The sequence below is a fragment of the Arvicola amphibius genome, chromosome 6 (assembly GCF_903992535.2).
Source record: "Arvicola amphibius chromosome 6, mArvAmp1.2, whole genome shotgun sequence".
Lineage (NCBI taxonomy): Eukaryota > Metazoa > Chordata > Mammalia > Rodentia > Cricetidae > Arvicola > Arvicola amphibius.
Window position 1 is genome coordinate 106442679 of NC_052052.2, and position 27560 is coordinate 106470238.

The following is a 27560-nucleotide window of genomic DNA, read 5'->3' on the forward strand; positions in this document are numbered from 1 at the left end:
AAGAGCTTCCTCTGGCCTTTGCCTGGGTGCTCATGAGTGCATGACCGCCTCCCCGCCAACACACACACAAAGAACATGTGGAGCTCCAAGTACCTGTCTTAAGTAATCAAAAATCTAAACATAGCTTGCGTATTTGTTCTTTTTGGTAATATCTTTATTAAGGAAATAAGACCTTCATTTGGAAGTGAACAGCATTTGTAGATTGAAGCTTAGCGTGATGAGAGCCGGATGGGCTCTCCATACGTGATGGAGCCTGTGAACACATTCCCAGACTATGAACAAATTTTGACATCTGAAAATAGGGTGTTGGTCATCTGGAATAGTGAGTCTCTGAAATGCTCTTATTGCATCTCTGCCCTTCCTACTATTAGTTTTAATCCCCCCAGTTGTGAACTCAACAGGGATCCTCACGCAACTGGCATCATCTGCTTTCAGAACTGGAAGATTCCCTCAGAAATGCACCACCGGTTTTCTGATATTGTTTTTGATGTAGTTGCCATGGAAATGTTTTGGGTTCCTATGTTTGTCCTTTCTTTCATAGCCTCTAAATTTTGTTACTGATTAAAAAGGTTTTTGTTTTTGTTTTTTTGATTTGTTTTGTTTTGAGAAGCGGATCTTGTGTATACCAGGCTGGCCTCAAACTCTCTCTGCAGCCAAGACTGTCCTTTGAATCATAATCCTCCTGCATCTGCTTCCCAAATGCATGGAGGATTGCTGGCGTGTGCTACTGCGTCTAGCAGTTACAAAGATTTTCATGACCCCACTACCTGCACCGTTCATAGGATCTCTTCCATTTTCTTAGAAACCTCTTTAAGTTTCCAAGTCTTATTTTCTCATGCATTACACATTTTGAGCATGAGCTCTCTCCGTGATGGGTTCTTCCAGGAGTAACACATACCATGTCTTCAACAACTCTATCACCTAAAGGGTAAAAATCTATATATAGCTTATGTAGTTATTTATGTGAGATTGCATAATCTCGCTTCTGTTTCTGCCTGGAGTCTCCCACCAACTGTGGTTCTCAGTATGTTCCAAATTATAATTAATTATAGAAAACAGACAGCTCAGAATGTTCCAGGTTTTAATTAATGAACAGAAACTAAGCAGCCACAACTGGGATTTTCCCACCATTGTCAGGACCACAGAGATATGCTTGGTTATGTTTAGAGCTAATTAGATTTATCTTTTTATAGCAGTCCTTGGACACTTGTGCATGTGTGTGCGCACTCACGTGCACGCACACGCACTCACGTGCACGCGCACGCACACCCACACTGCATCTGAACATCAGGGGACTCTTTGTATCTGAGCTTCCATCACAGTTAAAATACACTGACTAGCTTTCTTAAAGCAACTTACGGATGTCATTTGCCCTCTGACATCAGGGGTCCTTCTTGGCAGCCCTTAGGTAGGAGGTATTCTAAAGTTTGTGCCAGGAATTATTTTATTTCAATGTGTTATGACATACAATGTGATTGACGCGAAGGAAGAACTTCACACTCACCCGTCCCTGGTAACAGGACTTGTGCTTTGCATACAAAACCCCCACACAGAAGCATCAGGGCAGGTCAGGAAGCAGTGGGTGGGGTGGATGGTGGAGCACAGCCCGGAGCATCTACTAGGATTTTCATGGGAAGGAGTGGGTGAAGTGGAGGATGTGCCCAGTGAGTTTAGGACTGGATACTCGGAGTCATTTTGGCAGGCTCTGGGCTGTAACCGCTGTCCCTCGTTGCCCAGTACCAGGTTCTGGGTGATTTGAGGCAAAGAGAGATTTAGTTTTCTGTGCAAGGGGTTGACAGAGGAAGTGGTCAGGAGTGTGGATAATAAAAACCTCGATAATGTGGTTTTCGTATTAAAGATGTACTAGCAGGGCAGCCACTGCTGTCTCTAGGATGAGGGAGGGGTCTCTCTAGGAACACAGCCTCAGATGTCAGGACATCAGGTTCTGTCAGCTGCAGGAAAATGGATACAAGTGGAGACAACCTTATTAAGTCAACTAAGTCAGTCTCAGAAAGATGGATAGTGTGTGGTCTCTCACCAAGGACTCTAGACCTTACAGATACATAAAATCAGTTAGGAATAGAAGACATGAAGGTAGACGAGAAACTACCTGGAGGAAGGAAGGGGCTGATGGGAGCCTGGTAAAGAGGAGCATCGCGGGGCCCAAAGGGGAGTATACTCCAAGTGCATTTTACCTGCATGGAAATGGCTTCATGTAACACTATAAATTATAGTCAGGACAACTGGTGGCTTGGTGCTGACCCTTCGTCTCTGGTGGATGCTGCACATCCCGGTGTCTGTCGCCCTGTCCCCAAGTCTAACCATCACAGAGTCATTTTCAGATCACAGAATGGCTCTTTCCCTCTGGAGACGGGGATGGTTACGTTTAATGTTCCTTCTTATCTCTAAATGTAAGGAAGCCATGCTGTGGAGATTGGATGAATGTCAACAGGTGAATTGGGGCTAGTGTCATGTTCTGTTTGCAAATGGGAAGGGAGTAATGTCCCCCAGGTGGTAAATGCATCTGAGGAAACTTCAGCAGGGATAATGCACACTACACTACAGCTTTCCTAAAAGAGAAGCCTTAAGGTTGAGTAAAGATCAATGGACCTTGCATCCAGCCACCCGCTCCATTCCGATCTTCTCTTCCATACAACAAGGGAGCCTGAGGTTAGCTGCTTTCTGGAGCTGCTCCCAGTGTATTTCTGCTAGTGACTGTAAATGCTGGTTAGGCCAGGGGGCTGCAGAGATAGCTCATTGCTTAGGAACACTGGCTACTTTCCCAGAGGACCTGGGTTCTGCTCCCAACACATACATGGCCGCTCACAGCCCTCTGTAATTCCAGTTCCAGAGGATCCAATGTCCTCTTCTGGCTTCTCTGAGCACTAGACATGCATATGGTTCACATACATACATATGGTTGCTCACCTGCAAATGTTTCTGCAGAATTACTAGCCTGGCTTTGAATTCCTTATAAACACAGATCTTAGCAGACATGGTAGCTGTCTCTTTTCAGCTAGTACCGGACAGTGAAACTCAAGGTCTGATTTTGTTGTTGCTGCTGTTCACCTCTGGAAAACAAGGCAAAATGGACATCAACTGAGCCTCCTGATGTCTTCAGGAATCTGTTAAAATGTACTGCTACAATCCAGGCATGGGGGCACACTTCTGTCCATCTGGCATTGGGGAAAGTTAGGGTAGAAAGGTCAAGAGTTCAAGACCAGTCTGTCTCAGAAAGCCAAAGGCTGGGATGTTAGCTTAGTGGTTGAGTGTCACAGGAGCAGCAGGTGACAGTTAAGTTCTGATGTCAGCCCAACAGAAGGAAAATCTCTGACTATTAAATCTCGGATAGGAAAGGTCCCAAGACCACAGACTCCAGAATGCCTTTTCTTTCTGCTGTGTCTTCACATGTTTGCTGCTGCCATCTTTCTCTAGTACCTGGCACGGTGTGAATGGGTGTGGGGAGACCCCCACTGCCTGTAAAGTAGTGTGTTTATCTCATGGAAACATCCTGTTCTACTGGGCATTTTTACCCATGGGCTATGATGAAGATGATTCCTTCCTAAGCTGTACTGTGGAATTGTTAATGATAATGTTAGTTTAAATTTAGAGTTTTAATGATTAAAAATAAAACAAGGAAATGTCACACGGCTAGAACACATCAGTTTCTATTGAGGGGCCACATGGACTGTGACTTAGGTTAATTGTTAAGGAAAATAATTGAGTTCCAAGACACACAAAATAAAAGTAACTAAATAAGTCTTTTAGAAAAAGAAAGAAAGGAAAAACGGTTAGTCAAGAACCAAGCACTGAAGTGTTAATAGTCTTCTAGGAAGAGGGGAGCTGGGCTGTGTCCCAAACATTCCATAGCGACATTTCCAGATGGCAACTTGGGTAATTCATGACATCCTCTGGGTGGCTTGATGTTAAGGGACTCCCGTGAGTCATACCCGAACCTCTGGTCCCTCGGGCAGCTAATTAAGACACGCCCTGCCTCAAACTACTTTTCCATCTGGGTTGGTTTTGCAGGGAAAAAATACTGAAGAAACTACATTATGTCACAGAAAGATTTCTTTTGCTTTGTATTTTCCAGTTGACGTCTCCAAACAAAACAATTATTTATATATAAATGTGGTGCCCACGTTGAGTTTTTAAGAACTATATTGGGAAAATCTGAGACAACTCTTTTTTAGGCTCCCATTTATGACAGATTTTCATACACTTCTGCCGCCGTTCGAAGCTCTGTGTTTGCTTTCTTCTGTCAGGTTCTGACTAACTCGCCTGCTTGTCTCCTGTGTCCCCCTGTGCCCTTTCCTAATTAGCCTGGTGTAGTCACCACTCCCGGAACGGTCATGGTTTATTTCATGCCTTTTGTGCCTTTCTTCTTCTCCCTTATTGGTGGTTGAACCCAGGACTTCATGCATGCTAGGTAGACACTCACTGCACTCTAGTCTCAGTCCAGAACATCCTTTTCATTCATTCCACCATTTTGGAATTTATTTATTTATTATTTATTTATTTTAAAAAAGCTTCTTTCACACTTTGCTGATGTCACTGAATTATCTTTTTCCTGAAGTTTTATTCCCTTTCCTGTTTGTTTGTGGGGCCTGAGTACTGAACCCAGGGCCCCGTGCACGCGAGCAGCTCTCCCATTGAGTTGAACCCACAGCCATTGACCTCTCTTCTGAGCTCTGGGAGGTCTGACAGTCATGGTCCCTACAACATCCCATTTTGTGAGTGTGCATCTCTCTACCTGTCCTTCTCAAATTCCATGTGTGTCCCTCCTGTATCTTTGTACATCGTTTTGTATTTCCCCCTTTCTTCCAAATATAGTTGCAAATGTCTTGAGATAAGTTGCCAACTGGGATGTTTCTTCTCCACTTTCATGAAATATAGTCTGAAGGAGTGTTTAGGAAATATTAGCTTATTACATTTCATCTTTAGTGGGTGTATGCTTCTTTTTAATTGTTCAAGAGTCAGAAAATTCGCCGGGTGGTGGTGGTGCATGCCTTTAATCCCAGCACTTGGGAGATGGTGACAGGTGGATCTCTGTGAGTTCGAGGCCAACCTGGTCTACAGAGCGAGTTCCAGAACAGGCTCCAAAGCAACAGAGAAACCTGTCTAAAAAAAAAAAAAAAACCAAAAACCAAACCAAACAACAACAAAAATCTAACCCTTAAACCACTCAAACAAACAAAAAACAAAAACAAGAATCAGAAAATTCATTTCAATTCCACAAATATTTTTACAGATGTTTTCCTTTTAGTGTGTATGTATACATGTATATGTGTTTGCGGGTGCATGTGTATGTTGGGGACAGGGTGCCCATGCAATTTTCTGCATAGATGTGTGGAGGCCAGAGGTTGTTGCTTCTCAGGAGCTGCCCATCGGCCATCTTGTGTTTGGAGATCGTCTCTCACTGGACTGGAGCTCACTGACTTAGCTAGATGGGCTGCCAGCCAGCCTGGGGCTCCCCTTTTCTCTGCCTCCTCAGCATTGAGACTGCCAGCAGTCACCACCACGCCAGCTTTTCTTTACATGGGTTCTGGGGATGGGAGTTGGGTTCTCATGTTGATGTGGCCAGTACTTTACTGACTGGAGCATTTCTCCAGCCCCGAGGTGGTTCTGTGCTGAAATCTGAGCAATAGAGAGGAGAAGAAAGGAAGAGAGAGAGGAACGAGTGAGAGAGGAAAGGAAAAAAAGGGAGAGGGACAGAGAAGTCACCATTGTGTGGTTTCCATTTACCATGTAATTATGTATTTACCACACAGTAGGAGCGGGGCTAAGAGCCAGTAGCTGGGGTTGCTAACAGCTGCACACGCACACGGTTCTGACAGGTTCTAGACCAGAGCTAACGCAGTAAGAGGCAGAGTTGTGGGGTAGCTGCAGGGACTCCTGGGAAAACGGTAGCTGGGCAGATGCTGTAAAACTGAAATAGATGTATCTCTCCTCCAACCCCTCTCCTTGGGCTCATAAACCATGGCTCATACTCCTTTTTTTGTTTTTGTTTTAGTTTTTTTGTGTTTTGTGTGTTTTGTTTGTTTGTTTTTCGAGACAGGGTTTCTCTGTGCTGCTTTAGAGCCTGTCCTGGAACTAGCACATGTAGACCAAGCTTGCCCCGAACTCACAGAGATCCGCCTGTCTCTGCCTCCCAAGTGCTGGGATTAAAGGCAAGCGCCACCACTGCCCAACTTGTTTGTTTTTCAAATGGCTCATATTTTCAAAGTAATGCTATAGGAAATCAACTGTACCCATAATCTTAATTTTCAGTCTAAATTACTGAAAATAAACTTACTATTGTATTGCGCATCTACTGATTTTTCACTTTTACTATGTTTCACTTATTTATTTGGTATATTCGGGGCACATATGTGCCATGGCACACATGTGGAGGTCAGAGGACAGCTTGTAGGGGTCAATTCTCTTTTTTCAACATTTTTGTCCCAGGGATTGAACTTGGACCACCAGGCTTGGTGACAGGCTCTTTTATCCACTAAGCCATCTCTCTAGTCCTGATTTTCCTGTTCCATTTGTTTGCATTTAAAAATGTACTTTCATGTGTGTGTGTCTGTCTGACACGTGTGTGTGTGTGTGTGTGTGTGAGAGAGAGAGAGAGAGAGAGAGAGAGAGAGAGAGAGAGAGAGAGAGAGAGACGTGTGTGTGGCTGCTCTTGGTGCCAGAAGAGGATGTATCAGATCCTTAGCAGCTGGAGTTACAGGAGGTGGTAAGCTGCCCTGTGGTGGGTTCTGAGAACCAAAGTTGAGTTTGTGCAAAAGCTTGAGTGCTCTTAAGTGCTATGCCATATTTCTAGCCGCAATTTCATTTTATTGCATTTTTTAGTAATTAAGATTTTTTCTTTGAGAATTTCATGCAACATATTTTGGATCATATTCCAACTCCCTCCCCCAACTCCTCCCAGATCCACCCGGACTTCTCTACCACCCAAGTAAGTTTGTGACATCCTCTTCCTCCTCTTCTTCCTTTTCTTCCCCTCCTTCCCCTCCTCTTTCTCTGCCTTCTTCTAAATCCATCAAGTCAAATTTATGCTGCCCATACACTCTTGTATGTGTGGCCTTCTACCATGGAGGACCTACCAGTGGTCACACCCGTGAAGGAAGCTGACGCTCCGTCTCCTGGCAGCCATCTGTTGTCAATAACTTCTGAACATTGAAAATTCAACAACATTGTTTATCTCAAAAGCAAGAATCAGACAACCACAATATTACACTACTAAAGGAAGAAAATTTTTTAATTATTTAAAAATAGTACTGGACCAGAAATTTCTACCAAAAGGAGATAAATTTTATTTAGAGAGCTATAAACCTGTTTAACTAAGTTGTAAACTTAATAATCCCTTGTCCTAGAGAAAGTACCAAGACTTTCAGGCAAAGGAGTTCGATGGAAGTGGCCAGGAATTTTTGGATAACATGCAACTGCACTGAGAGCAAGGAGCAGATTCAGTCAGTGTCCTGTCTTCAGAAGTGACCTCCGAGTCAGCAGCAAAGACCAGGTTGTAGTTATTTCATTTGGGAGTTCTGTGTTTTCTTGGCTGTCTAACAAATGTCACCGTGAAGGCTGTGTGCAGGAGGGATGTCTCTGGAATCCTTTAAGGAGGAGGCCAGGATTGGGAACCAGGGCTTCCGAAGGTCATCTTCTTGTGTTAATGACCTGGTGAAGTCATAGAGTAAATGACTTTAGCCTTCAATGGCAGAAAAGGACCCATCTGGAGAGCATCCTTTTTATACCTTGTCATTATCATTTGTACCTTTAAAGGTTTCAAGGGGATTATAGTGTGTGTGTGAGAATATGGTGGCAGAGTATGTGTGCATACACGTAGGTGTAACAAGTGTACATGTGTGTCCATGTTCATGTGGAGGACAGACATCAGTGTTGGCTGATTTTTATGTTTCTCAATTGTTCTACATCTTATTTTTGAGGCAGTATCTTTCAGTAAACATGGAGCTCATCAATTTAGCTAGATTGGCGGGCCAGTGAGCTCCAGGGGTTCTCCTAAATTCACTTCCACACAGCTGGGATTATAAATGTGTACCACCATGCTGTCTATTTAAGTGGGTGTTAGGGAACCTGAACTTAGATCTTCAGACTTGTGTGGCTAACACTTTACTGACTGGGCCATCTACATAGTCCCTCAAGTGCAGTTTTGATGTGTAAAAGCCTAGTTTACAGAATATGCCACCCTAAACCTCTCTAGATTAGTGGTTCTAAACCTTCCTAATGCTACACTTTTATTATGGTTGTTCATGTTGTGGTGAACCCAACCATAAAATTATTTTCATTGCTACTTCATAACTGTAATTTTATGCTACTGTTATGAATCATAATGTAAATACCTGTGTTTTCTGATGGTCTTAAGCAATCCCTGTGAAAGCGTTACTTGACCCCCAAAGGGATCAGGATCCATGGGTTGAGGACCAGTGCTATTGGTGTAGAATAACACAGAGTTTGAAATAACCAAGAAAATGTGACTGAGTTATGCTCAAGGTCAAGCTACACTGAACAGCAAGCTCACATACTTTGCAACAGACGTTGCTTAGATGCGTCTGTCTTCCACCGGTGTGTAAAAACATTTATGCAAAATTCAGTGGCTTAATGCAGTAGCCATCTAGCCTGATGTTGGAGCAGGAATTTAGACAGAAATAATCTTACACTTTAGACAGGATACATGAGCTGATGTAGAGAGTTCAAAACAGTTTCCCTCCATGCTGAGCTTGGAAATGATGGTTGGATGGTAGGCAAGTCTGAGAACTCTGATGTCTGTGTCTAGCCTCTGTAGCAGGACACTGGTTAACTTCAGACCTCTAAAGGAATGTTCTGGGGCAGTTGTATCAAAGCTTTGGGATTTGTTATGGCCTGGCCCTGGAGTTCTCAAACACAATTTCCAGAGTGTTCTGTAGATGATGCACACCACTGGGGTCCAGATGCGATAGGAGAGGTAACTTCAGTTTGCAATGGGAGGAGAAACAAAGGCATTCCTGGTCTGCAGTAAAAGTGTAGTTCCATACAATGTCATGTATTGTTTGTGCTGAAGGAGGTCTTCCATCTTTACTGATGTAGTGCAGAAGGTGGGACCCCTTATTGACTTTTCTGTCTAGTGGTAGAATACGTGCGTACTGTTTTGGAGTGCTACTCAGGCTGAATTTACTATTTGCTCCAGTGGATTTATGAACACGTGGTTTTGTTGGCAGAGGACCATCAGTCCTGCAGTGAAGCCAACGATGCCATTGAGGGGGCACCATGCTTCCGTCCATCCACATCCTAGCATGGGTCTTTGCCAGTTATTTTAGTGGTTTATATAACAACCAGCCAGTGGACAATAAAACAAACCACTTATTGTCCCCATAACACTTATTTTTCTATCTGTCTTTCCCATTATAGTACTAACATTTATATCATCTGCCCTGAAGAAAATTCATAAATAGCCAAGGAGACCATCATGGCTCATGGGCCGCTCCAGCCTGCACTTCAGGACTGGTAGCAACTCCATTTCCCTTTTATTTTTTGTTGTGGTAACATAGGTTTACTGATGCCATCTTAGCCCTTTTTCAGACTATAGTTCAGTATCATTAGGTGTATCAATTAGCATCGCATCCATCTCCAGAAGGCTTGGCTAAATTGAAATGCTATACCACTAATAAATCCCAGTTCCTTTCTTTGACCACGTTAGCTACTCCCTGTAGGTGGCTTATATGACTTCATATAGTACTTGTCTTTCTGTGTGTAGTATATTCACTTAGCATACTGGCTTCAAGCATTGCTCTTATGGAGGGTGTGACAGGATGGGCTTTCTTTTTCAGGGTGCATAGATTCCATTGTATCATATTCCCCATTTTGTTTACCAGTTCATCTGTTGATGGACCTAGGAATGCTTCTACTTTGTTACACAGTATTTCTACTGTGTTAGGACAATGCTCCTCTAAATATGGGGGGAATAGATGGCAGTTGTTTTTTTTTTAAATCTAGAGACATGCAGGACGGAAATGCGTGAAATACAACTGGAATACAATTACAATCTCAGACTGATAATGCCTGCAGTGAACTAGAATGTGTATGTGAACTAGAAGCTAGATTGAGAGAGACAGCCTCCATCACTGCTGGCCGACTACAGTGCTATATACAAATGCCAGGCAGAGATGCTTCACATTTTGTTAGTTGTGGATTTTTGTGTGAAAATTTCTCAACTGTTAAATATCTTCTGAACTTGACCATTTTAAAATATTATGAGTCAAATAATTGGAGACCTCCTCCTAAAACACATTGATCAGTAAAGGTGTTTGGCTGACACCTTTAGTCAGGTTAAACTGTTTTGATGTTGGACGCTGGACTAGCAAACTGTATGAGAGCAGACAGTAAATTTTTAGATTCTCTGTTACAGCAACGTAAGCTCTTCTCTACTCTATAATATTAGCTCCAGAGCATCCTTAGATCTTACATAAATGAATGGGTTTGTGGCTGTATTCCAATAAGCATTCATTTACAGGAGTGGGTGGTCTACCTACCACAGATTGCCCATCCCTGTAAATGAACCACAGGGCGGAGGGATCTGAAGGGAGTTTGAAACACAATGAAATTAAACACACAGGCTTGATGGATGGTACTTGGATGGTACTGAGCGGGCTGGTTAAGATGCAGTGCACTCATAGCATGTGATGCTCTGCAACTATCAAGAACAGGTAGATGGTTTTGTTCAGTAGCATTTTCCAACGATGCCGGCACTTTGACTCACCATTCCTCCCACTGAGGTGGTACATGTGCTCTTTGCCATGGAAACTGAGGATGCTTTTGTCAACTGAATAAGCTAATAATGATACTATGTGTTTTTTGTTTCTAGAGTTCAAGCCTGTAGCCTCCCATGTGCTAGGCAAGGTTTTCTCACTGAGCCATATCGTATTCTTTACACTTTTTAATTTTAAGATGGTATTTCACTTAGTTGTCTCAGATGGCTTGGGGCTCAAGGAAGCCCAGGCAGGCCTTGAAATTGCCACTCTCTTGCCTCCCCATTGCAAGTAATTCGACCAGGCCCAGCTAGCTAATCTATTTTGGAAGCTAGAGCACACAGCAGAAGGTACCTTCCATCTCACTGCTGGGGAAACTATCACAGGGATAGTGAAGTCTCTAGCTACCACAGGCGCAGATGAGGCTGTGATTAACCTAGACTTGCGCATGTCAAAGGCCACCCTGGGATGCTGTTGGGTCAGCACAAAACAGGAAGACTGCAGCCAGTTCTGCATTAGTTCTAGTTCCATTCTCCATTGGGCTGTGAAGGAGCCAGACCCCTCTCATGTTTGTCTGAACTGTTGGTCTACAAAACGCACGTGAAGAGACACAGTTGTTAAGCTACCAAGCTCTAGACAGGTTTGTTCTTTGCACAAGATAATTGGAATTTACAGATAAAGATGAGATAAAGATACTACAGCACTAGAAAAAAAAAGCAAAATACAACAATTAAGTACATGAGTACTGTACCCATTTGTGGAAGGGTAGCCCCCAAACTGTTAAGTATTACATCTGGAGAGCGGAGCTGTGAATCCAGGCTGGGAGGGGGAGCCTTGCATTTGGTGTAATATGAAGTTTTAACCACGTACACCAGACTCGATAAAAATTGATACTTGATAAAAATGCAATTATTTTGGTATAGACATACATGCATCCATGCATGCATGTCTGTGCACATGCACATGCCTGGTGCCTGAGGTAGGAAGAAAAGGGTGTTGGATCTCCTGGGACTGGAGTTACATATGGCTGTGAGCTGCATGAGGGTGCTGAGAACCAAACCTGGGCTTTTTGGAAGAGCAGGCCGTGCTCTTAATGGCTAAACTATGTTTCCAGCCCTGAGACTTGATCATTAAAAAAAAAAAAAAAACTGTTTCTTTTTAATTATGTGTATGTGTCTATGCAGATGAGTGCTTGTGGAAGCCGGAGGTGTCAGGTTCCCATGGGGTTCACAGTACAAAGGACTGATGGGTGAGATGGGTGTTAAGAGCTGAGCCTGTGTCCTCCGAAGAGTGCTAAGCACTCTGAGTCCCCATCTTGAAAGCTTTTTTGTGATACAGTTTCGATTTTAAGTAAAGCAATTTAAAAAAAAAAATATTAGCTCCCAGTACTTGTTCTTTGGTTTCCACAATTTTTCTTTTCTTCCCAGCGCATTTGTGGGAGTCAGCGCAGAACTGTGTGTAGTAGCATCTTTTCATGAATTCCCCAGAGCACAGCTGTGAACAGTTTCTTACATGCCTTCAGATTTGGAGAGAAAAAGAATATAGTTAATCATGTTTAATTTAGTAAGAAAACCCGCTCCCAGGCGTAACAGATCAAAGGGAACACTTCATCTCGGTTCACGCTTCATGTTAGGGTTTTTGCTTTGAAAGATGATGGGATACAGATTTTTAACTTTCATACCCCTGGCAGGATGTCATGCTGCTGAGACCACCATTCTTGCCATCTCTCTCTCGGGCCTAATTCTTGTTTTTATAAAACGTACTAAAGATTTTTTAATAAAATCATTTGACAGAAGCATTTTGTTAAACTACATCTGGAATCTCTCTCGAATCCAAATCACCTCTGCGCAGAGATACCAGATGGTCATAAAAGAGTGTTGTGCAATGCAGTTGTTTCTAAATTGGGGTGTGATTTTTTTGAACCCCAATTTTTAGCATCTTTTATTTTTAGCTTACCGTGGGCTTCACGAATCTCAGAAGTGGAGGTGATTTGAGTGGCTTATTCAAGCCATCTCAGTTCACAGATGAAGGCAGATACTCTAAGTTACTAGAACCTAAGCGCTCACCCTTTGGGCAGCTTGTTATGATGGACAGCTCCAAACTCCTGGATCTGTGGGGTTGGAGTGAGGTGGAGACTTTGTCTTCCTGATATGTTTTTAGCGACATTGATGGTGAGAGGACAATACTTTGGGAACCATTTTTTTCTCCCTAGGGTTTTCGAGACAAAGTTTCTCTGTGTAGCCCTGGCTGTCCTGGAACTCACTCTGCAGACCAGGCTGGCCTGGAACTCAGAGATCCGCCTGCCTCTGCCTCCCAAATGCTGGGATTAAAGGTGTTTGGGTTAAGGTTTCACGCCAGACCTTGGCATCCATATATCCAAAGAGTCTGGAGTGTTTGGGTGGAAGTTCCATCTCAAGCCCCCCCTACCTCCTGGGAGTTGCCTCAGTCCAGACTCCACCTCTAAGAAAGCCCATCAAATGATGACGCCCTCCCCAGAGATGCTCAAGACCACTCCCACAGGGTATTTAAATTGTACCCCAGAGAACAAGCACATGGTTTTCCAGTCTTCCTCCCCATCTCCTCTTTGGGGGTTGGAAGGCCACCAGGGAGCGTTGGCATCCATTAAACCCGGGCTTTTTAAAATTCGGTTTGATTTGGTCTGATTTGGATTACTGCATCAGTGGAGAGGTTTTTTGGGGTGCAGAAACTTTTCAAAAGGCATTCACTCTTTTTTTCCCCTAGTATGGAGTACATTCTTTTTATTGACAAAACTGACTCTGAACAAATTGAAATAAATATCATATAAATATTAATTTTCCTCAAATAATAAATATAATGAAATTCCAATAGGATTCTGCAAAAGTCTTTTTGATGAATTGTTTTATGCTGTAATTACAAAAATTCAAATTTTATTTGTTTTCGAGTGAGTATAATCACATTGTTCAGTTAGCAAAGAGCATGGAGTAGCCAAGCCCTTGTTCTGTCCCCTCTAGCCACTCAGTTATCTCCCACTAGATCGTCAGTTTTCTCTGCACACACTCAGGAGCATGAGGACACACTTTTTATATAAGCGACAATCTAATATACACATGCTTCTGTACACTGCTTTGCCTTGTCGATGTAACATGCTGAAATACAAGCACACACACACCCGTCTCTCTACCCCCTCCTTCTCTGCCCCCTCCCCATCTCTGCCAACCTTCAGCTTTAACATGTGGTCCTCCTAAACCCAGCTCCCAGGTTAGGTTGTAAGAAGACACCCACAGATTTAAAAATAACTCCTCCTTGGACCAAACTGTGGAATCTCTTTTCTTCTTTAAGTAAAAATTATTTCAAGTATGCTTCACCTCCCCCAACACACTTAATGATTACTTAACAAAGCTTCATGCCAATCTTGTCTTTTACCTGTTTCAGAGAGACACAGTAACCCTCTCATCCCTCCATTTGTTGTCAGCTTCCCCCCACCAAGAGCTATAAGGTCTGGAAGTCTTTTTATTCCTGTTATCAACTGACAAAAAGATGAGTATTACTGACACCCTTGTGTGAAGCACACCTAAGTTTCCTGTTCCTGCTCACATGTTTGACTTGGATCTTGTTGCGTGTCTTCCTGTGGGTATACATTCCCTTTGTATTCACAATGCGTTATGCATGCCCACTTCTTAAATACATTTTTTTTTTCTTGTTCTGCTGATTTTGAGTAATAGAAGCCCATGAAAGAGCTCCTTAGAAACAGGGTTCTACCCACCTTCTCTATCAGGGACCAATATGTTTGACATGGACTTGTTACATCTTGATGTGTGTTTGGGAAATGTCTCTAGGTTTGTAAAGAAACTGAGCGGGAGAGGTTTGAATGTCCAGATACTAGTGGGCAGAAGCAAGTCCTGTTTCTGTGTCTGGGAGGTGATCACCAATGGGATCATCGCTGCTTGTGATTGGCTGTCTCAGTCTATGGAGTGAGAATGAGATGCTTCCGACATCTCTTCAAAGACCAAACGGGGTGACTGATTGTCTACTTGAATATTCATAATAAAATACCACACTTTGGGTGGTCTTTTCTTTTTTTTTTTTTCTTTTTTCTTTTTTTTTTGGTTTTTCGAGACAGGGTTTCTCTGCAGCTTTTTTAGAGCCTGGCCTGGAACTAGCTCTTGTAGACCAGGCTGGCCTCGAACTCACAGAGATCCGCCTGCCTCTGCCTCCCGAGTGCTGGGATTAAAGGCGTGCGCCACCACCGCCCGGCACTTTGGGTGGTCTTGACAGATAAAAACAGTTATATAAGATGGTGAGGATAGAGGATTTATGTCCTTGTAAGAAGAGGTATTAGAACTCTCTGTATCTCTCTCATTGCTCTCTCTCTTGCTCTCTCTCATTGTACTGTTTTCTCTCTCTTTACACGCGCACATGTATGCACACGCATGTACACACACACACACACACACACTGAAAATGCCACACATGCATACACACATCTGAACCTGGCTCTTTGCAAACTGGGATGGGAGCCCCAACACTGAGCCCTGACAAAACGCTGGTCTTGGACTTTCTGTTGTCAAAGCCACCCAAATCCAGCTGAATATCATCATGTGGGCGGGCGGTTAAGCCTTCCAGCCGGACTGGAAGGGGAGGGGCATACAATCAACACATAATCCTGTCAGTTGCTCAGCCAGTTCCTGGAGTAAGGGTGAGGGAATCAAGGTTAGTAGTGCATTTCCTCATAAAGGTTTCCTTTCTTGGGAGACTTCTACTGCCAGCTGTCACCAGATGTAGCTACGAAAAACAAAAACAAAGCGAGGAACAGTTTTATTGAGTTCTTAAATTTACACCGCAGCTACTGCCCTTGCAAGAAGTTTGCTCAGCCGATGAAGGGGCTTGCCTCCAAGCCCGCTGATATGAGCTCAAACCCTGAGACCCACATGGTGGAAGGAAAGAACCAACTTTTATAAGTTACCTCTGACCTCCACATGTATGATGTCATGCATGCCAGCACATGTATACACATAAAAATATTTTTTGAAAGAAGCTTTTGTGGTAAATGCAACTATCACAAACTTAGGTTTTCTTCTTTTCTAGGTTCTAAATCTAGATAATCTTTCGAGTTTGGTACTAATTTCTATAACTCATTTATAATTAGGTAGCTGTAATCCAGGTGGGGAAGCCTGTGGCTACAGTTTTCTTTGAGTGAATATAAAAATAAGCTTGAAAATCTGAGCACGCCGGTTGGCACACTCTGAAGCTGTGGTCAGCTAAGTGGTCCTGTATTGTCATCTAAAAGTTTGTAGCACAAATTATGGATGCTACATACTTTTAAAATTTCAATGACTTATTGAGCTATTTAAGCAACATGACTTTTTTGTTACATTGGAAATTGTGTCCTCTTATCAATTTTTTTTGTTTGGTTGCCTTTTGTTTTTGTTTTCAAAACAGGGTTTCTCTGACTGTCCTGGAACTTGTTCTTGTAGACCAGGCCGGCCTCAAACTCAGAGATCCGCCCACCTCTGCCTCCCAAGTGCTGGGATTAAAGGTATATGCCACCACTGCTTGGCTAAAGTTAGTTTTGAACAGTTGGTTCTACATCATGAATCGATTTTTCAATAAGAGCTGGTTTTACAAGTGAAATAAGTTAAAATGGAGAATTAAGGACAAGATACAGAAAGGGCAGAGGACTAATATTCCAAAGGTTCTCATTTGAAGACTATTTCCCATATGGGAAAAGACTCATGCCTACTAACCTCAAGTGTTTAAATCCATTTTCACGCATCCCTGAGAAGAGTGTGCATTTTAACTTCCCCAGAAAGCCAAGCCCTTGATGACGGAGTTCTCGGTGAAGTCGACCATCATTTCTCGCTATGCCTTCACCACAGTTTCCTGCAGAATGCTCAACAGAGCTTCTGAGGACCAGGATGTGGAGTTCCAGATGCAGATTCCAGAAGCAGCGTTCATCACCAACTTCACCATGTAAGTGATGTAGACAGTTGTTTGCAGATGGTCAAGGTGAACCTGAGAGAGATTGGGATCCACAGCTCATCAAACTGTGAGGATTCATGTCCTGCAGGTGGTCTAAGAACAAAAGGGCTGCCTGCGTGCTTTCCTTCCTCTCTCTCTCCCTCCTTCCTTCTCACCCTTCGCCTCTTTTCCCTCCTTCCTTCTCACCCTCTTCGTCTCTATTCCTTCTTCTCCTCCTCTGTTTTCTTTCATTCCATTCTTCATCTTTTACTTTCCTTCTTCCCCTCTTTCTTTTCTTCTCTCAATTCTTCATGTCCATTCTAGGGCAGACACTCTGTGAGGGTATTGGCATAAGAAAGGAGAACATTCTTCTGCTCCAGAAATTCCAGTGAAGGAGAAATAGCCAGTAATTAAACAAATGAATTAGCAAATGAGATCATTTTAGATGGCAGTGAACTCTTCAGTATAAGGATTGAGAGGGACTTTCATTTGTGTTTTCTGAGACAAAGTCTTACTGTGTAGCCCAGGCTAGCTTTGAACTCATTGCTCACACCCCAGCCTCCTGAGGGCTGGTATTATAAATATTACCATCATGTCTGTCAAGAAGGGCTCCATTGGCATGGGAACTCAGGGAAGTAGATTAGAGAGGGCTATGATTAAATTGAGACCTGAACAGTGAGATAGTATCAAACCTTAGAGCTATTAGATCAAATATGTTTCCTCTTACTCTGATCCAAGAAACAGAGTTATAATCATGGTAGATATTTTCTGTTTAACTTTGGATCTGGGAAAGATGCATACTGCTGGGCTCCTGTGGGAGTTTGAGATCTCAGGGTTTTCTCCTATAGAATTATGGAGGTACTCTGGGTTGGGGTGCTGCCCTTTGGTCTTGATGAAAATTGCTCTTGAGTGGAATGAATGCTTCAAGGCTGGTGCTGCGTCTGAAACACATTCTATCTGCATACCCAGGAGGCACATACCCACATTTTCTGGGGTTGTCATGGATCTGAGAGCTGTGCTGGAGTTCGTTTTGGAGCTGGTAACACACAGCTATGTCTTGTGTTTTAGGCTTATCGGAGACAAAGTGTATCAGAGTGAAATTGTAGAGAAAGCAAAGAAAAGCCGTGAGAGGATAGAAGAAAAAAGAAACAAAACCACAGAGAATAATGAGTAAGTGCCAATTAATTAAGCAACTAACATCCAATCAAACAGTTTCTTCCTGTGCCTTCTTTTCTAGCTGTTCTCTTTCTCCAAATGTTTTTAATTTTAATCAAAATAATCAGTATACCTAATTAAAATGCAGCAACAAACACTTACAATAAGGGAGGTTTACTGTGCCTATGCCTCCCTCCTGCTTTCTAGAATATGTCTTTCTAAAAAATTGTGTACAGTTGTCTTCTTGGTTTCCTCCCTAACACTATGGTTTTAAATTGATTTTTTTCATTAAAAACAAAATATCATCTACAAACTCTACTATAAAGTTACAATACCATTTTTAAGGCTAAAATTTTAAAATGTCATTTTCTTTCTCCATCAGTAGACTATGGTAGGCTATGGCCAGCAGCTTAAATGGTAATACTCTTCGCCACCCTCACACTACCTCTTCTCAATTGTACCCATTGTTTGTTATATATAATTTATTTTTTTATTCTCAGAATTATTAACATGTACATTCTGGTCTGAAATGATAATTGTATTCTTTGAGACCAACAAAATACCTATGCTCTTAAGTGTGTGTGTGCGCACACTTTTATGGGTGACTGGTGTGTGCATGTGTGTGTGTAGGCACTCACATGTGAGTGTGTGATGGTTAGAGGAAGACTTCAGATATCCTAGTTTTTTGAGAAGGGATTTCTCACTGAAGTTTGCTGTTTTGGCTAGACCGGCTTGCCAGTGATCACTCAAGGAGACCTCTGTCTCCCCAAGCCCACGCCTGGATTACAGGTGAACACAGCCTTACCTGGCTTTTCTGTCCATGCTAGGGGTCTGAATTCAGGTCCTCGTGTTTGTTCAGCAAGCACTTTACCCAGTGAGCCGTCTTTCCAGTCCCAGCATTTCCTTGTAATGATGACTGATATCGACGGGCACTATCTAGTACACAAAGACTTTATCCTTCTCTCCCACTAGCCCATTTGGAAGGTTTCCTTTCCCTTCACAGACAAGCCATTTTAGTATCTAGACAAAAGGTTGCATATTTGTAAACCTGATTTTGTTCACTCATAAAGGGACATTGTTTGGGCAAAACTAGTTCTTAAAAGTTACAGGACTTGGTAGTCAGAAATGCCATCAGTGAGAACGAAGGAGCTCATTCTGTGTGAAAGACCTGATTCTTGGCTTCACTCTGTTTCTGAAAAGTAAAGCCAGCCCAGATATTCAGATATGGATAGACGACTCCACATTTATCCTAACATTACAGTTCTTAAGGACACAGAACGGCGAAGCATTCCAGTCAAGGTGACATTGATGGCTTCACACCACCCTGCTTGCTTTGAGCCTGTTCAAACAATTACTGGCTGAACTTTTACCTACCCTCTCCCCTTCCCTCTTCCCACAATCCTATGCTCCATCTCTTTGTTTGGTGGAAGGCTGCACAAAGCGTCTGGATGCCATCTCCCTTGGTGCAGCAAGTTATTGAAAGCTGGTGGTGCTGAGCTACAGCTGTGTCCCGAGGTGTCTCTATCCGAATTGCTCAGGATGATGGCACTGTTTAATTTAGTTGAACCATAAGTCCTCCTGGAACTTCTAATTGCTTTTCTTTTTTTTCTTAGGAGATAGGATTTAATTTTGTCACAGTTAGCATCTACGAAGACACATAGTTTGTTTGAAATAATAACAAAATGAATAGTTATAACCTGGTTTCTGGATGCAATGGCATCCAGTCAGTCCACACCCTGGATGCCTGGCCAACATCAATTACAAGACAAATGAAAGGATGAGGGCAAATTCTGGTTCCACAAACCGCTAACACATGGCCAAGTCCTGTCTCTGCAACAAACTGCTTTTGCTTTGCAGCTCGGCTGTAAAACATCTGCTCGGGGATCTCGCTTTTGTTGTGTGATGGTTTTGTTATTTCTTTCCGTATCATCCTCCTCTTTTATGGTTCTCATCTTTGTTGAAAGTATATTCTGAAGTAACTTTCTCAGCATGGTGCATGACGGACAAACGTTCAGAGACCTGGCTCAATGTTTTGGCTGTGAGTGGAACTTAAGATGAAAGCAACTTCCTTCTGAACTTTGGGTTGCTCTTCCAGTGTCTTGTGTAATCAAATCTGGTTTTACTAGTGATGGATTGAAGGTGATCTAATACCATTCCTTCACCACCTCCCTCTATCACATGTTCTGCCATTTTACTTTAACGGGATCTGCCGTCATTTCTTTTCCATTTTATCTGCCTAGTGTGGGGTGAAACTTCTGTCTCAGTATTTGTATCTCTTTCCAGTTCCAGGAGGGGAGTACAGTAAGCCTTTCCTATGGGAACTGGAATGGTCTCTCCTGGCTGGACCCTTTTTAAAAATTTCTTTTTCTGATATATTTTTTTTTCCAAATTCAGAGCTTGTAGTTTTGCTAAGATTTCTCCCGACAGTTTGAGTCTCTTCTTTGTACAGCTTCTTCCAGAATGTTCTGAGCTGTAGAATTCTTGTTTAAAGGTTTCTTCCCCCAACACACACATTTTCTTTTTTTTCTTTCTTTTTTTTTTTTTTTTTTTTTGGTTTTTCGAGACAGGGTTTCCCTGTAGTTTCTAGAGCCTGTCCTGGAGCTAGCTCTTGTAGACCAGGCTGGCCTTGAACTCAGAGATCCGCCTGCCTCTGCCTCCCAAGTGCTGGGATTAAAGGCGTGCGCCACCACTGCCCGGCCCCACACACATTTTCTTAGAATGTTCTTGAGTGTCTTAACCACTGTTGGTATTCTGCCACCTTAATGCAGACAACCTGAACTCCAAGTCCTGAAAACATTTGCCATGGCTAGTATTGTTATAACTTCCATGGCCATTTATTTTATTTACTGACAAACACAATCACCAAGGTGCAAAACTGTGATGTATTATGGACTTCACAATTATGTAAGATGTCTCCATTTTCTTGGCCACACCTGTAACAGTGAGAACCCCGTCCACATCTTGTCCAAGCTCACTGTTCCAACAATTCACCTCTGAACTGTACTCTTTATAGCATCCCACTGGGTCTGTCTCAGGGAGAGTTAAGGGAGGCGGCCAGATTCGAATTCTCTCCTACTCAGTATTCCTTGGCCCTTGGTAGGAGGCAAACAGATCTGATGGAAGCAGCTAAGGAGAGGAAGGATTTATTTGGCTCCTGGTTTCAGAGGGTCATATCCATCACAATAGGGAAGACACACAGTGGGAGCCACTGTCTGGGAAGTAGGAGTTTGTGGAGGGGCGCCCCGCGTGGCATCATCAGAGAAAGTTAACCACAAACTGAGCTGGGCTATTATCTTTCAGCGATCTTTCCTTGATAACCTACTTCCTCTAGCTAAACTCAAAGGTTCCACAACTCCCCAAAACAGTGTCATTGATTGGTGACCAAGTGACCAACACAGAAGCCTATGGGGGACAGGCTCTTCGGATCAAACCATGACAGTGGCCTTTTTCTAGTATAGGTCTATACTTCTTCCAAAATTAAAATTTATTTTTTTCTTTTTAAAAAATTTTTTAATGATACTTGGATTAGATCTAGGCCTTCCTGCTCGCTGGACAAACATTCCACCCTTGAAGAACACCCATGACTCTCCCTTTTCTTTTCTTAGGGCTCTCATAGGGCTCGGCCTAAGAGTCTCTTTGGCAAGTATGCCAGGTATCTGGAGGAGGGAAACAGCCTTTCTATCCCCTCAGCTTATTTATGATCCATTTTTACTTCCTAACAGGGAGAAGGGTGCTGACATGTTCAGAGCTTCCTTAGTGATTCCCAGCAAGGACAAAGCCGCTTTCCTCCTCAGTTATGAGGAACTTCTGCAGAGGAGGCTGGGGAAATACGAGCATTCCATCAGCGTGCGCCCCCAGCAGCTGGTGGGGAGGCTGACTGTGGAGGTGAATGTTCTGGAGAGGTCGGGCATCTCGGCCTTGGAGGTGCTGCCTCTTCAGAACAGCAGGAAGAAGGGCAGTGGGACGGCAGAAGGTAAGTCCTGCCTGATGGTGCTCAGGTTTTATGGGGACATTCACAGCTGGGACTGGGATTTCCCAAACTCTGTAAAAGAAATCGTGCCCCTTCCCCAAAGGTTGCATGTTTATGGGAATTGGAAGGAAGTCAACAAAGACAAGGGTTTGCATAATTCTTTTTTGGTTTGTTTTTTGTTTGTTTGTTTTTGAGACAGGGTTTCTCTGTGTAGCTTTGGAGCCTGTCCTGGAGCTCGCTCTGTAGACCAGGCTGGTCTCAAACTCACAGAGATTTGCCTGCCACTGCCTCCCTAGTGCTGAGATTAAAGGTGTATATTTTTTTAAAGACCCATCGTCTGTCAAGAAATGAATAAATGTTTAAGTATTTTGACAGTGTTACCCCCTCTGAGGAGCTGGTTGTAGGTAAAATTTCTAAAATATTGAGGATGTTACACCCAGAAAGCTGATAGTATTTAACAGACAAAACATCTTATCAGTCTAAATATTTAACGATCTAGGAGCAATTAGTAATGAGCAAGGATCAAAGTGACTCATGATGCGATGGGGAAAAGACAAACCACATCAGCACATCAGCATGCATGGTGATATCAGATATGTCGGACAGAACATACATGATGACATTAAACATGTCAGACAGAGCAGGAGACTAGAGAGTTCCATAGACCGATCATTTCATATTAAGGGCATAGGGTTATGGCTATGTTCTATAACAATTCATCTTTTTTTTTTTTATGGTGAGTGGGCTGGAAGCTAAGGTTTTGAAAATGTTAGTCAAGAGCCCTGCCATTGACCTGTTCTCCTAGCCCCAACAATCTTCTCTGAAATATTTAACGTTGTTATATTATCAGCGGCACTCACCTATAATCCCAGGTGCCCGGGAGGCTGAAGGAGGAGATTTGAAAGTTTGGCCTGAGCTGCAGAGTAAGATCAAGGCTAGACTGGACAGCACAGTAAAACTTTCAAAGCGAAAAGTCAGAGGGCAGCTAAGCTAGAGCTCAGAGAGCCAGACTTTACGAGGCCGAGTGAAGTCCAAGACTCAATCGCAGTACTGAAAATAATGTGTCCTGATCTCTAGGAGATATTAAACAGCCGTTTTTTTTTTTTTTAACATAGTAGGAACTCTAAATTCAGGCTTTTCTTAAATTCTGATTTTTTTAAATATAGCATTCAACTTACTGAAGTAATTATGAAAGATTTAAGGTGATATATATTTTAAAAACTGAAGCCTATTACTGTAGATGCTTTCATATGTATTATATATTTGTCTTTTATTGAAAATAATTTTTCCCACATAATATATCCTGATTATGGATTTCTCCCCGCTTCGCCTCCCAGCTTCATCCCACCTTCTTATCCCATCCAGATCCATTCCCTTTTTGTTTCTCATTAGGAAACAAACAGGCTTCTATGGGACAATAGTAAAATATAATATAAGACAAAACAAAAACTGACACATTAAAACTGGATGAAACAAACATGCAGAAGGAAGAGTTCATAAAAAGGCACAAGAAACAGAGACCCACTCATTCTGCCATTCAGAAATCATCATGAATTCCAAATAATAATTTGTATGAAGCACTTACTTGTGTCTGTCTCTATGCTTGACACACAAGTACGGCTGAATGTCAAATCCAATCAAGTAATAAGATAACCGTATTCAAACATCACACCAGGATGGAGTACAAAGTTTCATGTATCTGTGACCTTGGGAACAGGGGAACAGCCAATGAGACGTGAACAGGTGAAAGGGCAGACTCTGAGTTAAGAGCCCGAGGCTGCTAGCAGAGTCCAGAACAGGCACATCTTAAAACAAAAGCTACACTTGACCCTTGGGAGCCCCATCCGACTGTGAAAGCCAAACTGTTGTCAAGGAGTCTGACATTCGGAAATGGCAGGAAATCCGAGCCTTCATCCGCATGCCCTGTGGGTAGTGGTTACACGGCTCACGGATTTTGGTTCAGTTATTGGTATAAACTGGAAGGAAATCAGGAAATCACTGCAACTGAGTGAAACAGATCCCGCAACTGCAGCAGGGGCAGAGGCTGTCTCAGGGTGACCTGAAACACACCATACAGAAGCCTCTTGACCCAGAGTAAGAGCGTAATAATTACTGTCTTATTATTATCATTATTATGTTCCTTACAGTTATGTTTTCCCTCTAGACATCTTAAAACATATTAAGTGCCTTCAGAGGTCTATCTGTCTTCCATCAACCTTTGTCTCTTTGCAGGATCTAATCTAATGCCTTTTAAACAGTGCTTAGCACTAATACGGCATCTTCAAAAGCAAATACTTTAAAAAGTGGAGAATGCTTTCGAAACTACTGCCTCACTAATAGGAACTTTAGAGGGAACTTTTTCTAGCTTTTGCTGTTTGAAGAATTATTATTCAGTGGAAGAAGCTTCCAGTGGCGGTGGAGTCTCGTAGCAGTGAAATGCCTGTGTAGTGCGCCTTCCATGAATATACAGGGTTAGTAAATATAACCTCAGGATGAACTGAAGGCAACTGAAATGTATGCTTGCCTGATTTTCAGAACCCCCATGACTCTACAGAGCTGAATATGTGCTGCGTGCCTCTGTTCATGTGTATTTTGGGCAGGGTATGAGTTATGACTGTCGGTTGCTTATTGTTTATAGTTGGAGCTTCTTAGTATCTCCAAGAATTGTTTCTTGACCATTGATCTCTTCAGGCCTGTTTATTTTTAAGATTTCCCCCCAACTCCTTGTATCAAAGCAGATCTCTGTCTTCCGGAACCTGGAGATTTCACTGGGGTGTCCTTTAGCCCCACGCAGGGGGCAGACTTGCTCACTAACATTCCCCGTTGGTCTTTCCAGCTCAGCTGTTGTTGTTCTGAGAATGGTGACCCCAGCAGCAAGGAACACAGGATGTTGTGGTTTTGTCTGGACACCCTTGTGTGTTTCCAAAATAAATCTAGGGTAGAGATCACACTAGAGTCAGGCTTGCCCCAGAACGTGAGCTGGAACGGAGAGAGCCTGGCCCAAGGCTGGGTGTTCATTTTTCAGACAGTTCTATCTGTGATTAAGAAATCAGATGTTTGCAATTTGTCTAAATGAGTCTCTGACCTATGGCTCCATTTCATCTTTTTAAAAAATGATTTATTTATTTTTAGATCAGAACACAAAGCCGTGTGTCTCATCATGGCATCTTCGTGCACATGTGTCATTAGACTTCCTTCTTTTTTGTTCCTTCCTCCCCTCTCCTCACACCCCTCTCTCCCTTTCATCCGTCAGGCTAGTCTCCCTCTCTCCTTCCCCCCCACAAATATTCCATTACTCTCTGTAGTTTCTGGCTATGTCAGCATCTCTTTCTTCTTTCTCAGGGTTCCCTCTCCAGTTCCATATCTTATACGCATAAACACACATGCAAACATGTATGATTTTAAATCTAGATTTTGCATGTAAGAAATGCCACGTAGATTAATCTTGCTGAGTCTGGCTTATTTCAATGAATAGTATGATTTTTGCTTGTATTGGTCTTGAAGGATGCATCTGGCCTAAGCATCATTTTGTTAGAGTGTTGCCTATGGTGTAGTCTCATTCAGTTTTTATAACAACCTCGTTAGTCCATATCTTTTCATGCTTGTTTTCTTTATAAAGAAGCAAGCCTTACAGATGTTGTCTGAAAAACTTTTGTCCCCCGGGGTATTTCAACACACACGTCTACTCACCCTAGATAGGAGACCCACAGCAGACCAAAGTATGGATACCACCAAGGTCCAACTTGGTGAGTCAATGAGTGATTAAGAAATCACTCATTTTATTGGGGTTATGGTCTTAGAGTTTCTATTGCTGTGAGTAGACACCTTAACCACAGCAACTCTTATAAAGGAAAATATTTGAGATGGTGACTTACAGTGTTAGAGGTTTAGTCCATTATCATCTTAGGGGGACATGGTGGTATGTAGGTAGACATGGTGCTGGAGAAAAAGCTGCTACCTGTTGATGTGCAGGAAATAGACTGTCTCATTGGGTGCAGCTTGAGCATATACAAGACCTCAAAGCATGCCTCCACAATGACACACTTCTTCCACAAGACCACACCTACTCGAACAACATGCATAATTGTCTATGTTCTACTTTTGTGCAGCTGGTCATGGGGTGTGTGGTGTGTGTGAGGGGGTGGCAGATGGATGGGTTTGTAAGCGTGGGTCATGAAGTATACTGCACTTTTAGAATGATCGCAGACCACAGTGTCCCTAAGTGGCAGGAGTCCCTCAGCTTTGTCACAGCATTTACAGAGCCACTGTCACATAGGCACATGGTCTGTTACGTGCCTCAGTATTAATTATGCAGCACATGTCAGCATTTGAAACGAAGCCTTTCCTGGGACATAGCTAGCTGGGATGAATGCTCTTCCAGGTGTGCACTGAGGCATATATTTCAAATGTGTGTGGGTTCAGGGGTCTCTATTCCATTCTCTCTGTGTGGCGAGTCATCACAGTATTCAACTCGACTGGCTTGAGGATCACTTTGGAAGCAACCTCTGTCTTTATCTATGAGGATGTTCCCAGGAAAAGTTGAACAGAGTGGGGAAGATCCACTCTGAACGTGGCAGTACTCTCCCGTGGGCTGGGGCCCTAGACTGAATGAAAAGGAGAAAGTCTGAGCATGAGCATTCATCTCCCTCTGCTTCCTGAATCTGGACGATTACTTTTTTATTGTTGTGAAGAGACACACTTATAAAAGAAAATATTTATTGGGGTTCATGGTTCCAGAGGGTTAGAGTCCATGAGCATCTTAGCGAGAGCATGACCACAGACAGGCCGGGAGAGTGCTGGAGCAGGAACTAAGAGCTCACATCCCAATCCACAAATTAGAGGCAGGAAAGAGAAGCTACCTCAAAGGCACCCCTAATGGTACAGCTCTTCCAATGAGGCTAACCTTCGAATCCTTCCCAAATAGTCCAAGTATTGAAATACAGAAGCCGGTGGGGGCCATTCTGCATCCACCACAGTGACCAACCACTTCATTCTCCTGACTCCGCAGCCGTGATGGATTGTACTCTCAAACTGTGAGATAAAGTCAACCTTCTTCTCCTGAGTCGCTTTAGTGACGTATTTTGTTACAGAAGTGAGAGAAGTAGGGCTGGAGAGATGGCTCAGCGGTTAAGAGCATTGCCTGCTCTTCCAAAGGTCCTGAGTTCAATTCCCAGCAACCACATGGTGGCTCACAACCATCTGTAATGAGGTCTGGTGCCCTCTTCTGGCCTGCAGGCATACAGACAGAACATTGTATACATAATAAATAAATAAATAAATGTTAAAAAAATTAAAAAAAAAAGAAATGAGAGAAGTAACTGACACAGCATGCTAACACGTTCATCTCATAATCAGCCTTCTCTTCGGCTCATAGCACCTAACCTACTACTCTTAGCAGGGTTCTACCCCAGCCAATTTTTCCTTTTTCTGTTTTGTTTCCTTGAGATAGATCTCACTTAGGAACCAAAGGATCCTCCTAAATCAACCTCCGTACTGTTGAGTTTACCGGCATGCACTGCTATGTCCATCTTATTTAATTGTGGTTTAATTTCATACTATAAAAATTTCTTACCTTAAGGATGAAATTCATTGCATTTTAGTGTTTGCATAGTTGCACAACCATCACCACAAACTAATTTTAGAACACTTGTAGCACTCCCCAGATATCTAATATCTATATGCAGTCACCCGGTCACCACCCTAACCCCAGGCACCCACTCATCTCTCTGTCCTCTAGATATCAGGCAGATGTCTTCATAACT

The 27560-nt window shown here is 42.8% G+C and overlaps 1 protein-coding gene across 1 annotated transcript in view; it reads left to right on the top strand.

The window, feature by feature from the left end:
• Positions 1-27560, top strand: part of Itih5 (inter-alpha-trypsin inhibitor heavy chain 5) — a 97764-nt gene that overhangs the window by 17286 nt on the left and 52918 nt on the right. Inside the window, exons 3-5 of the mRNA XM_038333708.1 lie at positions 16522-16685; positions 17742-17843; positions 21551-21801. Of these exons, the coding sequence (XP_038189636.1) occupies positions 16522-16685; positions 17742-17843; positions 21551-21801 (517 nt within the window). The remainder of the gene's footprint in view (positions 1-16521; positions 16686-17741; positions 17844-21550; positions 21802-27560) is intronic.